Below are 18,608 nucleotides of genomic sequence, written 5' to 3'. Positions count from 1 at the left end.
TTGCTAATATTCATTGATTGCAGCATTTTATTTTTAGTAACAAAAGTGGGTGCCTTGGTTAGTGGTTTTGCTCCACTAATCCAGACTTATGTGGTCTACCTAAAAGAAAATCGGGCAAAAATAAATAAAAGAGATTTTTTATTTTGATACTCAAAACCTTTTTCATAGTACAGTATTTAAACTGTATATCTTATAACATTTTCTAATTGCAATCATAAGGTTTATTCAACCAAACAAATAAAAGGGAAAATTTACAAATATTGCTTGAGTGACACAATTGTTCTGTATATTTAAATATCTGATTCTGATAACTGTGCTTACATTTTCTCTTGACATTTAAAGCATATCCGTCATGTTTATGTCTTGAATACATAGATTGTTTGTTACAATAGTCAGTATAGACAGATCACTAAAATATACTTTATACCAGCAGCATATGCCTTCCTGTTTGTATTCTATCATGGTTATTTACTATCATGTAAATGGCACATTGAAAACAGCACATTTCAAAAATGCTGTTCCATTCTGAAACAGAAATTAAATAATCATCCTGTGGAAAACTGCATATCTAGCCCAAATAATATTTCACATAACTGTATTAAAACACTCAGTGCCATGCCTGTCTATATCTGTTGAAGTTATTAAAGCATTCCCAATGCACACAACACATTAAATATTTCTAACACAAAAATGAGGTGCGTTTACACACACTGTCATTATACCAGTGCCAGACTGGTCCTTCACAACATTTCCTTTAACCAGCAAAAAATAAAAATAAAAATCACACATGTAGACGGGAATACATACAAAAATTAATATTTGAAAAATGTCAAAATGTACCCTTCAGCAACCCAGCCAATCACTTTTAATATTGCCAACTTTAACAATCTTTAGTATTCTATCTTCCATTTCATGATAGTATTGATCTTTAAAGAAATAACTGTAGCCTGAAAAACAAGAGCGGGAAATAATAGTGGAAAAGCGTTTAGTAAAATGTATAATAATTCTTATTGTATTTTGGTCAGTTACATACTTCGCAATTATTTTACAAACTTCAATGCAGAGCCCTACTCATTACCAGGGCTGGATTTACTCTCTCTACTGCCCCAAGACCAGGTTCCTCAATGTGCCCCCTCTACCCGCCACAGTTCCCTCCCATGGAGAATGGCAGACCTGCAAGCTGCATACAAGTGATCTCGTCGTCATCGCGGGGGTCACTTGTGCAAAACAAGCGGCAGCTTCCCCGCTGTACATTTAGCTCTGCTTGCCCAAAGCAGGGCTAAATGTAGAAAACAACTACCCGCCCAGCGCCCGGAACTGCATGTCCCAGGCATCGAGAGATAGAAATTCCACAACCCTGCTGGCCCTCTACTCCCTGCTGCCCCCAGGCCGGGCCTTGGTTGGCCTTGTGGGAAATCCGGCCCTGCTCATTACTGTGCACTGAACTATCTTGGTTTATAATTTGCAGCTTGATTTTAGGCAAAACATGTTTTACTTGCAGTTAAAATAGCATTATGAGGAAATGTGAAAAGCATTCTTTATGTCTCTGACTTCAGTGCCAGTCAGTCATGAAGTGAAGGAAGAGTTTCCTGCCCAACAACATCTGAAAAAAAAGTCTAGACTCCAGGCCGACGGTCCGCGTCATCCCATCCGTGATCCGCGTGAGTAGTATCACTCGGGGTGCCGCTCTCTGCGAATCTGCCACTCCAGGCAAACGCCTTGTTTGCCTCGCGGCAGATACGCCCCTGGCTATTGAGTCTGGCACTGTCACGGACAGAGGCAGCTGTTGTGCTCATCCAGCCACAGAACGGATGAGCAGCTCCTCCTCAGAGTGCAGGAGCTGACTAGGGGAAATGTCCTGGCTGCTTGCACATGCTCAGTGCAAGCTTCCCAGAGAGCAAGCGTCAGTGTTCCCTGGGCAACCCGGCCGTGGCTCTGAAACCCGAGCTTTCTGCTGTAAACAAAGTAAACTCTGCAGAAGTTAGAGCAGTGATTAACTCCTGCTGTGCCACAGGATCTATACAGTTTGGAATGTGTATGGTTACACACGAATGTATTGATTAATATGAGCAAGTGTGTATGTGTAATGCTCTGTGTGTTAAGTTGCCCATACACCTTACTACCATCGCACGACTTTCGTTGTGCGATGGTTGTAAGGTGATTTAAATCTTGTACGACCTGCCCATCTTGGACAGGCACATTGTACTTGCGATCATCGCAAGCCCCCCCCCCCCCCCGCTGAGGGGAGGGCTTGCCGATGATTGCAATGCTGAGTGGGCAGTGTGCGCTTGCTAGTGTGCGCTTGCTTTCTAGCGTGCTCGAAGGATGAAAGTCGTGCGACCATAAATGCGTTGCACGCTGCTCATACACCTGCAGATTATCGTACGACTGTGGGATCACCCGTGATTATCGTACAATAATGGTCAGGTGTATGGGCACCTTCATGCTGCGTGTAATGCCCTGTGTATTATGCTGTGTGTATGCCCTGTGTATTATGCTGTGCGTATGCCCTGTGTGTTGTGTTGTGCGTATGCCCTGTGCGTTGTGCTGTGCGTATGCCCTGTGTGTTGTGCGTATGCCATGTGTGTTGTGCTGTGCGTATGCCCTGTGTGTTGTGCTGTGCTGTGCATATGCCGTGTGTTGTGCTGTGCGCATGTGTAATGTCCTGTGTGTTGTGCTGTGCATTTGCCCTGTGTGCACGTTGTTCCCTGTGTGTTTGTGCTATGCCCAGCATTGGTCCAGCAAGAGAATGATTCGTTTGTTCCCAGGTACACTCGGTACATCTGTGCACAAGAAGGATAGGGTGGAGTGGGGTCAGGCAGGGCAACTAGTGGCGAGTAACTTTTAAGGCCTGGCTAGTAGCTCAGGACCTGACATTTTGAGCCCTGGTCTAGACCATCATAAGGAATGTGAGCAGTGTGCAGGTATAAGTGACAGCATGAGGGGTTTCCAGAACCTGTCTGGACCATATCTGATTTAAATTGTCCCTGTATTCAAGAGGGCCACTGCACTATCTGCAAGCATTGTTTGCCCATCGTCAGATTCTGACGATGTCACATGGACTTTCTTACCACTTCCTCGGACATCTGCCACAGCATCTAAATTATCATGTACGCCATTCCATGCATCTGCAATTAGTTTTGGAAAGCCAGGGTCCATTTTCTTTTTTGCTTCATTATATCTGAGACAATCAGAATAGGAGAAAAAAAAGACATATGAATAAGGAACGGTGACAAAAAGTATATTTAAAGTGTATATTGATATTAGTAGAATAACTAACATTCCTCTTCAGCTGCCCATGCTGCCTGCCCGCTTCACAGTACGGGCTCCTAAGTAGTTGGCAGCCACCTGTATCTTCCTCCACCGACCACAGCTGCTATTGGTTGCCTGTGTATTTCAGCAGAGCAAGACCTGCAGAGCCAGAGAAGGCATAACAAGACTGTTTGGGGCTTTACTTGCAGGAAACATCGCTGCTCAGCTCTCCCCCCGCCACCACCCGGAGAAGAAGTGGACAAGAGGACAGAGCACATGATTTTCACATCAGCACTGTAAGTCCCCCTTTCTATCTGCGTAACATTACTGATCTCCGCACTCTGCGTTACATTACTGACCTCTGCACTCTGCGTTACATTACTGACCAATGCACTCTGCGCTACACCAACTGACCAATGCACTCTGCCTTATAACTGACCTCTGTCCCAATACTAAAAACCGATACCGGCACCTACATTTTTCAAATTGACTCGGGTGTCTTGGGTCCGGTGCTTGCTGGGGACCATGCGATGCCTGCCTACAGCACTTCTGCCACCCGCACTTCTCCCCTTACTAAGACCCTCCCCACCCCTCTTCAGACCCTCTGCACCCCTCTTGACACCCTCTGCCCAAGACATCAGGCCAGAACCCCTAAGTAGAGTGGCAGCACAGAGTATGTAGCAAATTCATATACTATTATTCTGCAATGGTCTATGATTTGTAGTCCTCTATAGCTGATGGTATTATTCCGCATTGCTGTATAATGTATTGCTGAGATTTGTAGTGCTCTACAGCTGGTGCGATTCTGCATTTCTATATGATGTATTGCTAAGATTTGTAGTGCTCTACAGCTGGTGGTATTCTGCATTGCTGAATAATTATTGCTGAAATTTGTAGTCTTCTGTAGCTGGTGATATTCTGCATTGCTGTATAACATAGGGGATTATTTACACAGCCCTGGTGTTTGCTGAAATTACTTGAAACTATAAAGAAAAGCTTTTGAGAGTTTCCCTCTCTTTCTCTGTTCTGAAGTAATAAAGTAAAAACTCTTGAAAGCTTGTATTAGGTTAGTACAATAAAAAAGTATCACTGCATACTGCATTACACTCATATTTTGTAATCTTCTTTATGTATACTTTTTTAGGGTTTTTTTCAGTGTATGATTTAGTGGTGATGCAATTTTTTAGTGAATTACGTAAACTCTGCTCTGTCAGGGCTAAAATATTTAAAGGGAAACAGCCTGCAGCCTCGTCTAGGACACTATCATCAAAAAAACATATGAAGAATGTGAAGAATATGACAATGGACAGTGTGTCCAGGAATAAAGTGTGGAGGGTATAACTAAGTGCTCCAATGCAAAATGGATCAATGCTTCCTAACACTGTTGCTAAAGTGTTATACTTCCTAAAACCCTTCTGTTTTTTGGAAAAGTTGAATGGACCTGTAATTGACATATAGCATGTACTCAACCGTCAAGGCAATGGCGATGATGGTGCTCTGAAAGTGGATGCCTGTTGGATACCCCTGGCAGCAGCAGGTCCCGTATTGCTGGTGTAACTATGGATGCAATGTTTTGGGAGTGGTGTTTTAGTAGATCAAGAGAATATTTTGTAAGGATGAGCTGAGTGATTTAGTCAAAATACCAATTGGCAATTTTTTTACAGAAAAGTAGCATTTTGCTGCTTGATTTGCTTTAAAAATAAGTTTTTAGTTTATTTAATCTTTATATTTTATCCTTTTGCTTTTCTTGGGGTATTTTACCATTAATTATGTTCTTGCTTTACTTTTTCTATTTTACTTTTTTTATTGTTTGTTTTTTCTTTGTGGACAAAATGTAAAATAATGATGGTAGTGTAGGGCTTATTTTAGCAGAACAGGTCTAGAATAATTAAAATGAAGATTCTATAACCCTCAGGGGCCATTTAAAGCTCACTGCACCCTTAAAAAACCAATGCATGTAAAAGGAGCGTACCTTTCCAGCATCCTGTGTGTTGAAACTTCGCTGTAATGCTGTTCCCTGGCCACTGCAAATAGTCAAACGTTTAGGTTGATTTACTTGCTACCCCCACCACCTGCCTACTTGTAGGTCCTGTAGTGACATACGAGCCAGTGAGAGGAACCACAGCATGTGGCAGGGTTTAGCTAGTCTACACACCCAGAAGTGAGATATCCCTGCACTAGCCGGGGAGCAGTATCACAGTGGTCAACACATCGGTCACTGGTAAAGTTAGTATGTTCCCTTTTCTTTTACAGGCATTGTAACCCTGTTGAGACAGGGTTACTTTTAAAACCACCATAATTTAGCCTTTCCTATTAATGTACTTCTACAACGGAACATTTCACTGATAAATCAGGATTTTTGCTGAATATGTGGGAAAAGCTGTCAATTTCACCCATTACATATCAAAATCTTAGCTCCACAACCTCTGTATTTACCAGTATTTGTAAATCCTAGTAAAGCTGGGAAACAGCATCCCTCTTTATTATTAGGAGGAAGTATAAAAATCACCCCATGGATCAGCAAAAGACTCTCGAAAATAGCCTATGAATTAGGATTTATGCTGTTCAGTGGGGGGTTGCCTGGATTTTTAGAATCTCATCTGTTTGATTATACTGGAAAAGGTTCAAACATACATAAACCAAATACTTTGTTATTCTTCTATTTGTACAACATATATAATTTTTATCATGAAAGATCTTCCACCAGTGCCATGTACACTTAACCCTTTCGATGCCACTCCCTGCTCTCCCCTATTAACCTTTAGCTGCACACCAAAATGCATGCCCACTGGTGCATGTTTATGTTGTGTGTGGAGGGGACATTCTATTTATTTTTTTATTTTTAAAATTACTGTCAGGGGACCTTTTGAGATAGAAAAAGAGATTGAGATCCTCGCTCTTTTCCTTTGCAGACCCATCACTCACTTAATAGGAAGTGTCCCGTACTGGGTGCTTCCTATCCATTTACAGCCAAGGAGATAGTAAATGTTTACTATCTCATTAGTTATGGATGATTGAACACTGGTGGGATCACACCAGCGTTCATTCGGAAAAGTGAAGGATAGGTAAATATTACACATATTTACAGATTCTCCACTTGCCATACTGAATTTGCTGTCCCATCTGTCACTGGATCCTCCCTTAGCTAAGACCTGAGGAAAGGGGTGTGTCCCTGAAAGCGTGCCTGAGTGTCTCCTTGATCTCTCCAGCTGTCACATCCACAGCAACTATATAATCAAGGACTATTAGTCCATTTTGATGTTTTTATATACTGCCTATTTTGCGAGTATATTTTTGTTTACTCTTTTATTGAATAAAAAGGTTTTACCTGCACCAGGAAACGCACCCGGTTGTTTTTATTTTTCTATATAGCCTTCTGGACTCCCTCACTGGAAAAAGGCAGTCTCCACTGGATCCGCAGTGAAGGGTTCTGGCTTATGGGCGGTCGCTGGTTGGTGTATTGTATTTTTTTGAGTGAATGGAACTCGGCTGACTTCTATCATCTAATGATGTGCAAGCAAAAAAAACTGTTTTTGCACATGATTGGGTATTCTTTGAAAATTGAATATTCACAACATCCATAAATATTCGCTTTCAGTAAATCGACCCCAGTATGTCACAACATTGTTAACAGTTTTTAAAATTGAGACTTGCTATTCTTGTAAGACATGTTTTAATCAAAGATATTTAAAACTTTTGTTTATTTATTGATTATGCTATGCTTGACACAGGGGGCCGACCCCATTCACAGGACTGGCACCCTGGATACAGGGGACTGAAATCCCAGGCACTGAGGACTGGAAACCTAGACACAGGGGACTGTTACCCCCAAGCACAAGGAATGGAAACCCCAGGCACTGGAGACTGGCACCCTGGGTACAAGGTGCTGGCACCCCAGATATAGGGAAATTACACCGCAGGCACAGGACTGGCACCCCATATATTGGCAACAGGCACAGGACTGGCACCCTGGATATAGGGGACTGAAACCCTGGGCACAGGGGACTGGCCTTCCTAGGCACTGAGGAATATTACCCTGGGCAAAGGGAACTGTACTTGGGCACAGGGGTCTAGCGCCCCAGACATGTGCCTTCTGCTACGCTAGGTGAGAAGCTCTTCAGCCTCCTAGAGGAGCAGTGTCAATCACTCTCTGGCCACCAGATGTCGCTGCAGCAGCCTTGGCCAGGGGTTGTGTACAGCAGAACTTTTCTATTCACAGCCACTGCTGTTCTCCCACCTCCCATACAGTGCGGGCTCTCCAGGAGGCTGTGGCTTACCAGTGCAGAGAATGAGAAGGCTGCATGGCTGCACCTACTGAGGAGGCAGAGCGGGCAAGCAGGTAGCAGGGGCTGGTGAGGGCTTGAATTCTCTCTGTTGTGAGTGTGCTTCTGTTTTTAGTGCCGAGTCTAGTGCCTTGCTGAGTCCAGTGCCTTGCTGAGTCTAGAGTCCAGTGCTCAGTTAGGGGTCACCACAACTTCGCAAATGTTACCAAGGGGTCCTGACCCTAGAAAGGTTGAGAACCACTGGTCTAGGTCTTGCTGCAGTAAATTTCTGTCTTGTTCTGAAGTTATTGTACTACATAACTTGGTATTATCAGCAATAACTGAGATTGAGCTAGTTATTCCAACCTATATATCATTTATGAATAAGATAAACAGAAGTGGTCCCAGGCCCATACCCTGAGGCATCCACTTTCCACTCTGGACCATTTATCAAATGAGCTGTTTATCATTTCCCTCTGGATCTGTTCTTGTAACCACGTTTCTACCCATATACATACAAATTATTTTATGCCAATAGACCTTAATTTGTAAATTAAATGCTTGTGGGATACCATATCAAATGCTTTAGCAAAGTCCACGTAAGCTATGTCAACTGGTCTTCCGCTATCTCAATTACTACTCACTTCCTCATAACATTTTAATAGGTTGGTTTGACGAGAACTGTCCTTCATAAATCTATGCTGGTTGTTACTAATGATGCAATTATCACAGACAAATTTTTTATTAATCCCGTCTTTCTCTTCTGTATCAATAAGTTGCAATCTTATATCACCATGCACCAAATCCCTGTTTGACTGTCATGAAATAAAGGTCATTAAAAGGTCATTCAAAATTTGGACATTCAGATGCTTCTGAATTCTAATTTATCCAAATTTCAATTACATTCGAAGTTCTGAATTTGAATGTATCCAAAATTTTGAATGTATCCGAATTCGAATGAATCTGAATTTTTTTAAACAACTATTGTCTGAATTTTCTAAATATCCAATTCTAATGACCAGTATGGACAAAGATGACCAGTACGGACTAAGATGACCTGCTCTCAAAGTATAACACTTTAGACACTCAGACTAATATCCCCCACACTTACTGATAACTACTATTTTACTCATAGTTACATTCACACAAAGAGGGTAAGGCCATGCATTGTGTGTAGTGTCAGACCAATTTGTTTATTTAATAATGATATTAAAATATTTTTTTAAATGATTGCTGAAAAGATAAAGAATATCCCTCAGACATTAACTGCACCTGAGCAAACTGGGCTTGTTAATATTCCAGAAACAAAAGATAATACTGTCAAAGCTCTAACTCTAATTCACTTGAACTAAAACAAGGTCAACTAACAGGGTTCTTCACAAAAGGGTGAAGAGTTTGGAGAAGGCAAGAGAAGTGAACAAACTAGGACAACATAGCTGATTTGAAAAAATTCTTCAATTCAGCTATATTGTCCTAGATTGTTCACGTCTCCTGCCTTCTCCAAATTCTTCACCCTTTAGTGAATAGTACTGTAAGTCTTTGTTCTTATCATTAGACATTGAAATAGCCTTCAACTGGATAGAATTGACAAATTTGCAGCTTGTACTGGAGCAATTGAGTTTTTAAAGAATAATTCATAAAATAGTGGGGATGCATACCCACCCCTATAGAATTCCCCCCTTATTTCACAGACTGTATTATAATAAGAAATTATACTAAGCAAATCCATCACTTATTTTTGTTCCATCAATACAAACTTTTAGTTAGCAAATAATAATAATTTCAACTATTAGTGGCATAGATATACTATAGAAAGTTTATCCTATAAGATCTTTGCTTATGCAGACAATATCCACACATTTCTTATCAAATGGTCATGAAATTATTGTATAGATATACATTTTCTTCACAAAAAAACAATGTTGTTTGTTAAGAAAATAAAAAAGCGAAAAAAGTGTTGATGTGTTTTTTTTTCTCGAGTCAAATGTTATACAGTAGTTAGTTATAATGTATTAAAGTATAGCCCAAACAAAAGGACAGCCTTTTCTTCCTGATCTATATTTTTTTAATATTCTGTGATGTTCAGAATTTTTTTGTGGAACTTAATAACAAATATATTTAGGGATTTTAATAAACAGTGGACTGAACTAGAACAAACATTATCTAGGGTCCTTAACGTGGGCTTTGCCAGAAAAAAATAAAAAATAAAAATTTCCACAGGTACTTTAAAACAAATAATTAGTTTAGTTCTGACAGTAGGGTAGTACCCCAAAAAATATTTGGTAAAATTTTTAACCTTGATAATAAACATTTAGCTTGCCTTAAATACAGCAGCAGCACCCTAATCTGATATATTTTAACAAGAAAAAAACACTTTTTGGGTAGTTTTGGCTGCGAAACCTGCTTTTTCATTAAACAGTAATAGGCATAAATTGACTGGTGGAGGTAGCAGCCACAACAGTAGCAGCCTCATTATTAATTTTATATTGCCTTTTTCATATTTGCCATCTACAAAAATATTATATGTATATTTTTAATTTTTATTTATTTATTATATACTGTATATTTTTATATATGGTCTTTTTATATTTTCTATTATCCTCTTGCTCTTATTATTAAAGTGCAACTGAAGCCAAAACTTTATTAAGTTTTAGATAGGGTCGAGAGCGATAAGACACCTGTCAGGTTTTAATTGCTGTCCCCATTAGTGTGATGCACCTTCCCTATTGGCCCTGGTGATTTTTGTAACTAAAAGTGAAAGAAAATCTCCAATTTTGGGTTATCTTTAGTATAGAATAGATGGGAAGGAAGTTAGAAATTTCCCCAATGGGACACAGATGGAAAAAAAAATTACAGTGTTCATAACCCTCCCTTACTCTATACAAAACTAAAATAAATGTTGGCTTCAGCTCTTCTTTAAAGTGACAAAGTAAAAAATCCCCCCCACCCCCATGCTGGTTTAAGGACTGACTAAGTGATGCCTCTTGATCCGAACATCATCTTTCTCCCAGTCGTTTTAAACAGTTCCTCCATCGCTGGTGCCGGTTTCTGATCCAGTGCAGACTGCTGTATCTTCCTGTCCCACTGAGTCTGTCCGGCATGCACAGTCACGGCTGCGTGCATTCACTTAGCTCTCTTCCTCTGCCCATCCGTGATCTCCACTGCACATGTGCCTGCATACATCCTCCTGCACGGCTGCTCGAGAAGCTGGATTTTACAGCCAGGAGCGAGTGGCGGATATAGAGGTATGTTTTTACCTATTTGGTACTTTTTTAAAAATTGTTTTTGCATATATCTATTACTGCTTTTTTGTAAAAAAAAAAATAGACTTTAGAGACTTTGATGTCCCTTTAATCCAATATCAGGATTTTCCTGTGTTCTTGCTATGTAATCCTCTGTGTTTAAACTGTATGAATAATTTCCCATATGTAGACACAAATGTATTACATTGTATATTTTCAACTGTCAGCCTGTGATTATCCTCACTGTATCTCTACATATCTGATGCCTCCATCTAGTGGCCAAACTCAGTATATTCCTTAGCCATTTTCCCCATAGTTTTATAAATGAGTACTTTTTATTATCTACCTTTTGAAATATGTTAATGCTATCTTCATTCAGGGTTGCCAAAACATTGTTTAAAAGCCCCACTTGCACTTTTTATAATGTTTTGAATACGGTTTATTGTATACTAGCCTCTCGAATTATACTGCTGTTTCCCTGCCATGTTTACATACGGTTTACCTATATTTATCTTGCAGGAAAAATGAGAGAGTATTAGCTGAAAGACAATAGTCACAAATATTGTACAGTGGCCGGATAGTACAGCAGTTTGGTTAGACCATAATTTAAGAATGACAGAAGAGGCAGGTTTTATCTTGAAAAAAATTAGAGTGTATTATATTAAAGACAATAGCCACACATTTTGTACAGTGGATAGACAGAATGTAAGTAGCTTTACTTTACCACAGGCTTTACCCTGAAGCAAGTATTTGAAATTTTGCAGCTGAAGACAAGCTGCGGAAACATTGTGTGGCACCTTTTGAGGCACAATTCTGGACTCTCTTTACAACAAACATTAAAATATTTTTCAACTGGAATAGGCTGAACTGAATAGAAAAACTCTAGACAAAAGCATGAAGCAGGATTTACCTGGAATCAAAATTTAGAAATGTTTAAACTTTGTGAGCTGCGGAAAAAAATTGTGTGGCACCTTTTACAATATCTGAACACCAGAATAGGCCAGCAAATTTGGCAGGAGTCTAGTCTGTAGCATCAGCAGCTGGAGGTTTGTAGTCATTGATAATCCATGAGTGGTTGATTTTTAATGTGTGGAGTGTGGAGTCTGTTTACATGGGACAGACAGCTCTCTGTAACAAAACCTCCTAAAGGGCTGAAGGCCCTTTCAGACAGCACACTGACTGCAAGGCAAACCAGAGGCTCCAGCACATGCTGTGCCAATTACAGCCAGTGGTGCAGCCTGCACAACCAATGGTCCATCGGGTCTGCACCTCTGAGAATGTCCGCTTCAGCCCTGGACCTGAAGGCAGTCAGCAATCATGCGGTTAAAAGCAGTGTTGATGCAACCGCCGCTAGCTGTTCCTCTTATCAGGGATTAGAGGATTGGATGTACGTTGGTGATCAGTGGGGATCCTGCCAATACCAGCAAATGTGGCAAAAAGGTATTTACGCAGCACCTCAAAGTAGTGCATTTTGGGCTTCCTTTGGGATGAAACCAGGAGATTAGCCATTTTATCCTTATACATATTAGAGCAAAGGGCCTCTTTCATGGAATACTATGGAGTGGACCTGTTAGGATCCAGAGCGCCTCTAGGTGGCGCAGGAGCTGAGACCTGCAGCTCCAGTGCTCACCTGTGTGGGTTTCCCAGCTGCCAGTACTTAGCCATCACCTGGTGCTTCCTAGGAGGATATTTAAACCCTCCCTGCAGTCAGGATGATGGCTCAGTATCGTTTCCTGTTCCCTGAAACTTGAACCCTGAGTTCCCAGTTCTGGTGAACCCTGCTTTCCGTCCAGAGTCCTGTTACCAGTCCTGTACCCTGTTTGTGTCCCGAGCCCGGTTATCCATTTGCAGTCCTAGATACCTCTTGTTGCCATTACCTGCCTTTCCTCCTGTTGCCATTACCTGCTTGTCCTCCTGTTGCCATTACCTGCTTGTAGTCTTGTTGATGCTACTTATTTAGGTTTGCTTTTGGGTGTTGTTTAGTTTTGCTGTTTATTAAACTGTATATAATACATTCTGCCCTGTCCGGTGTGGTCATAAGTGTTTGGTCTGCCTGTGTGGGTACCTGCGCAGGTGTGGGGTCACCTGTGCCGGTATCTCTGACAGGACCCATCATAAAAAAATCCTACAGGATAAATTACAAATCCTCGTTAAAAAGAAACTAACAGAGTTGTGTCCCCACAAAAAGTTTATTAGTATACCTTGGTTTCTTGAAAACAAAAATGGACTACTAAAAGTCTAGAGGTTTCCACTAACACATAAAGCAGTAAATAACTAAGTGTATATCTAACTTTGTGGAAACTCAGAACTTGTGAGAGGTGAAGCTCCCTTGAACCTGCCCCACTTCCTTCTCCTCATCACCTCCTTGATTTGCTCCTTGGCCTACGGCTCCGTCACAGAGATGGAGGCAGTAGGCAAGGGTTCCTGCTGGCCCCTGAGACAGCAGCAAGTTCTTCTCTTTCTCCTGCTGCTGTGCCTCCAGTGCCCAGTGTTTCAGGTCACACAGTGTAGCTCCAGTAGGAGCATGAGTGGGATTGTATCACTAATCCCCACCCTCTCAACCATTTTGATTGCCTCTTTAAAAGGTGCCCCAATTCCCAAGAGCCTGTCCTTGTACCATAATTGCAGAGGCTTATTGAAGGTGTGCTGCTACTGATGCAGCATGAGTGATTTTTCCCAAGCAAAAGGTGGTCAGCAGGTTAATGTAGTATTCACACATGGCTAAAGATGCCATGTGGTCCGATTATTGGCCTGGACCAGCAGAGCTGGCAGCAGCTCTGGCCTAGTATGGCTTCTATTCCCCAGGCCAATGAGCTGCAACGCAGCAGAGCAGTTTTTAGGCTAGGATATTGCATATGCATATGCTCTGGAGCACATGGGGGAAACTGCTGGTTCTAAAGAGTCAAAGGATGAGGCCAGTGAGGAGGAGATGGTACAGGTTACTGTGCTGTCACCATCTGATAAGACACGTGGAGGCACCACCAGCTCCAGCAGTGTGCTCCATCCTGCATCCTTCCCAGTCACCAGAAGATCCATCCAGTGTGTCATGCAGGATATGTAGCGTCCATGTCCATGCTTACTATACCATGTGTCCCTGTTCATTGGTACACTGCCACTGTCGGCATGGTCCAGGGTCACGGACACAATACGTTCAACATACTGGTGGAGGGCAGAGATTGCCTTCTGGGCAAAATAATTGCACTTGGGTAGCTGCAGTGTGATGTAGCACGGCCCATAAACATGCACAAGGGTGTTGATATCATGAGCTGGAATAGGAGAAGCTACAAAGCCACCAGTTTTGACAAACTAAGAATTGGTGAAATTTTTTTACTTCTGCTCTAGCAGCTGTGGAAGAAACACCTGCTTTGGGAAGGATGCTGCTGGAGATAGGGAGGGTGGGTGAAGGAGAGTCCTGTAGAGGTTCAAGATTTCTCATGGTCCTTCTTAGTGTAGCCCCATGACCCTCTTTCCAACTTGATGTGCCATAGTCTAAGCCTTCGCAACCCAGGGAGACTTCTCTCTCTGTCACCAGAGGCTGCAGATGCTGTGGCAGATACAGCAGGAGAATGTTGTGGGAGGTGAATGCAGTAAATGAAGAACAAAGAGAAGGTGTGCAGGCCTTTTTCTGCCAACCTGTCTCATTGAAGTGCTGCTTCCAATGATCTCCCACTGAGCTTGTATTTTCCAAATGGCTGGTACTTCAACCATGGCTGATATAATGCATGCTGAGGCTGCAAGCCACAACTGTGCTATCTCCAGCAGATAATTTGAGATGGCAGCTCCCTTCAGTCCTCTGTAAGTTGCCCCTGGACAAAATCCTCTCGCTTTGCTGTTCTGCTTCTCTCTCAGAAGTTTCCTATTCCCTACTCTGTGGCACCCAAAGTGATCTGCGACCCCTTCCTTATCAGTGAAGGCCACTTTGCCAAACGCTCCAGGTGCTGAAACATTACTGCCTATTGCTGCTCCCTGCCTGATGTTCTCTGATTGCTTTGTGGCTAAATCTTATTTTTCTACTATGGTCATGGCACTATCATCCTCATTATCTGAAAGGAGAAATGCTTGCGCACAGTCCAGATAATCCTTTTGTAGTAGCTAGTTATCGTGTGATCAAATATTTCCACTGGCTCCTCATAGCCAGGTTGCAGGGCTATGGCAAGATTACCAGAAGAGGAGGAGGAAGGCTTTGTTAGTGGTGAGGGGGCTGGCACATAGCAGAGCCCCCATTATGGGACTTTACAATCCTGCTAACCACAGTTGAAAGGGCAGGGCATTATGGGTCCTTTAAAACTTGGTCCAGTGAATTTGTGCATAAACACCCCCCCCCCCCCCAGATTTGCTGCAAATGCATTGCACTGTGAATTAAAACCAAATACTTAATTTTGATAACCTCTGCAAATCCTACAGATATGATATATTTCCAAATAAAGAATAGGGGAATGAGTATGTAAAAAAATTATAGACATTTTTTAGTCCAGTTCAGAAAAGCTGATTTGGCCTATTTGTACTCTGTTATAAACATATAATAATATGGGGATTACAACACCCACCTAAGTAGTTGGGAGTCCGAATTGAGTACTAAACTATCAGGAGAATATTTGTTGCAGAAAGTTCTGTAGTATCTAGGATTTGAAAATTGTAAACCTTTGAATTTGAGGGCAGAGTAGCGGTTGAGTGAGTGGACTAATTATGGCACATCAAATGGTGGGTGTGTGTGGATAAATTGCACAAGACTAACTTGGGGGACTAATATCACTGCTCAGGGGTCTCCACAAAGTATCACACACAAATGACTATGTGGGGCTTGTATCACTGCTCAGAACTATGTAGTGCAAAGCCATAGCTAGCTCCGTTTGCGCCCGAGACAGGAACAGATTTTAAGGGGGTAATGAGGACAGAGCATGGGGACATGAGGTTAAAGGGACAGAGAAGGGGAGAAAAGGAGCTTTTTAAGGGGGTGATGGGGACAGAGCAGAGATCATATGAAGATGGGGACAGAGCAAAGAGAAGTAAAAGGTATTTATTTTTCTAAGGGGTGATGGGGATAGAGCAGGTTATGGAAGAAAATACTCCCAGTGCTTTAGCATTGATGTTCCTCTTGTGATCCAGATCAGTGCATTTGTACTTGTATATCTTTGCCAAACATCATACAATTCCCTGAATGTAAGTGCTAATTACACACACAGAATACCAATTGCTTACTTCATGAGGAGATAGAGCAGGTTATGGCAGAAAATTCTACCAATTACATATTTAGTTCATTCCCAGGTTTCCTTCATCTTCCTTGTCTTTTTAGCTCCGCGTGCAAGGTATAGAGGGAGTGGTAATTTTAGGGTCAAAGGTGTGATGCTTCATTGATTGGTGCATGGAGTTTTCAGCTGGCTTTAAGCAGCATTAGCTGACAGCCAATTGCCAGCTGGGAAATAAGTGAGGCAATCCACACTGCAGCCGCCCTCAACTCAACCCATCCTGGGAACCAGGCAATATGCTGCATGTGTGTCCGCTGGTCGCCTTATGGTAATCTGAGGTGATCAGTGTGATCTCACACGATGGAACCAGCCAATAAGCGGCAGAGCTGCACGTGAGTGAGATGCTAATGTGAGGTGATCAGGACTGCTTCCAAATTCAAAAGCACCCGCCTATCTCTTACCCCCAGTGGGCACCAGGAACACCAAGTACAGGTCCGGCCCTGGCTGTGCCCCCTCACAGCTGTGCCCGAGGTGAGTGCCTCACTCACCTCACCCTTCCTACAGCCCTGCTATAGTGTGTTGTTTGCATAATTTCTATAGGGGCTGATATCTTTGATGATCGGGGAACTGCAGAGTATTACACAAATAACTACCCTTAGGGGCTGAGAGCACTTATCAGAAAACTTGGCAGAATATTGCACAAAACAGGCTCTGGGACAGCTGGTATCATGCACCCATATCTATGTACATATTATACATTTTGTACCATTCTGATGATCCTGATGTTCACTCAGAGCCGAGTCCCATCTCTCAAGTCAAAGCTGCCAGGTCCACTGTTCCTACACAGGTTTATGGCGGGAGCTAGCTGATGCACCCAGCCCTTCTTGCTCCTCTCCAGACAGCCAATGAGTGCAGAGTGAAGTGAATGTGAGTCTCTAGCTATCCTGGAGCATTGCCTTAATTTGATAATGACCTGGGTTGAAATTCTGGCATTGCAGGGTCATTTGCAGCAAGTTCCCGGGTAAGTTAAGTTCAAGCCTTTGACTTGTCTTAAGAAGTGCATGTCTTCACTTACACTCCTTACTGTTTCTCCAACTCCAGTAGTCCAATTTGCCTTTTTTAATTAAACAAAATCCCCTTTAGACTATGCAAAGCACTTTCTTTACACAGGCTAAATTGTGTTTATGCTTGTAATCAGCATTATTATTTGATGTAACTGGTCTTACCTCCAAAACTTGTCACCGGCAAAAATGTATGTTTTCTTGTTTCTGCCCCAGTTAAATGCACCATCCACACGTTTAAGATCTGACGGCAATCCAAGGTTTGTCAACTTCTTTGGGTATCCTCTTTCTACAGCGCTTGAGGAGTAAATCCAATATTCATCACCTGTTAAACAAATAAAAAAAAAAAGAATAGAAAATGCATGGATTTGGAAATCACATCTAAAATTGCATCACCATAAATCAGCAAGATGTTTTGTTGACAATGACAATGTATTCCTTCTTTAGTGTATTCCTTCTTTAGCTTCAGAAATTATGAACTATGGCCCATATTTAAATATAAATGTGTAGAGCACAGCAGTCCTTAGTAGCAAATTGACCACCATCCAATTTTGTTCTAAATAACATGGCAGGTGCTGGATTGGTCAATAATCTCACATTTATAGGAGACCCCCAACAATGCCATTTGGCTTCTGTCTCGGGAAACTATTGATGAGGCAGTTTTAAAAATCTAGCAAAACAAATGGCAAACGCACTCATCAACTTATCACCAGGTTTAAAGCAAGGTGCACATGGCAAGGTGCTTCCAACAATACAACAGCAAAATGTTTCCCAGGACACTCACCAGCCAGCATGCAAAAAACTTGTCTTACCGCTAAGGTTAAAAACAGAGGTTTTAGATACACGTCTTCTGCCGAATATGCGAACGCCGCACTGCCTCGCCAAGGCACCTCTATGTACCGCACTAGCCTCCAGTGCTAGACACCTTGTCCCCAATTATGTTGAGGGGACAAGGGCCTCATCCCTACATCCATGTTAGAAAAAGGGCCCCCCAGTCAACAAACTTGCTGGGAATGTTGCGTGACATCATTGACCAAATATTTGTATGTGAACATGCATCACTCTGGGGTTTGGGCGGGCAGATTTGTTCACTAGTTCGTCAATTTGTGGATAGGCTGATCCCTTATCCCTGATTCTGAGGAAGCATGGCATTTTGTTCCAGACTACTGTTACAAACAATCCAGAACAAAATTATGTTGCAGAGAGAATGAACCAAAGTTGATGAAAGTGGCAGGGACATGCTTTTTGATGTGGATATGCAAACAACTTACTAAGGAGAGGCAATTATGACAGTCTGCTATCTCCAACACTGCTTACCTAGCAAAACAACTCAGTGAGCTATGGAATGGAAATAAACTTACCCTGAATTACATAAAAAATCTTTGGGAGCAAAACATACCAATATGTTCCTAAATAAAAACAAACAAAATGAAACCTTTGTGCTAAGGAATGTACATTGAGTGAGTCTCAAAAGGGTTACAGATGTCCAGGGCCAAATTTACTCTCCCTGCCGCCCCAAGGCCGGGTTCCACAATACGCCCCCCCCCGCGCCGCCAACCCCTCCTCATCAATTGAGAATGGCAACCAGATGGCAGGGCGGGGGAG

General features: G+C 42.1%; 1 protein-coding gene across 3 annotated transcripts in view; it reads right to left on the bottom strand.

Annotated features, from left to right (window-relative positions):
* Positions 1-300: 300 nt before the first annotated feature.
* Positions 301-18,608, bottom strand: part of MMP2 (matrix metallopeptidase 2) — an 80,487-nt gene continuing 62,179 nt past the window's right edge. For all 3 annotated transcript variants that reach the window (XM_018569586.1, XM_018569585.1, XM_018569584.1), the window contains 3 exons: positions 17,169-17,328; positions 3,072-3,181; positions 301-947 (listed from right to left, as the gene is read on the bottom strand). In XM_018569586.1, the coding sequence (XP_018425088.1) occupies positions 844-947; positions 3,072-3,181; positions 17,169-17,328 (374 nt within the window). In that variant the 3' untranslated portion in view covers positions 301-843. The remainder of the gene's footprint in view (positions 948-3,071; positions 3,182-17,168; positions 17,329-18,608) is intronic.

Source organism: Nanorana parkeri, unplaced genomic scaffold, assembly GCF_000935625.1.
Source record: "Nanorana parkeri isolate BGI_ZX_2015 unplaced genomic scaffold, ASM93562v1 scaffold1362, whole genome shotgun sequence".
NCBI lineage: Eukaryota > Metazoa > Chordata > Amphibia > Anura > Dicroglossidae > Nanorana > Nanorana parkeri.
The sequence above is the reverse complement of the archived record's forward strand: the minus strand, read 5'-3'. Positions and strand labels throughout refer to the sequence as shown.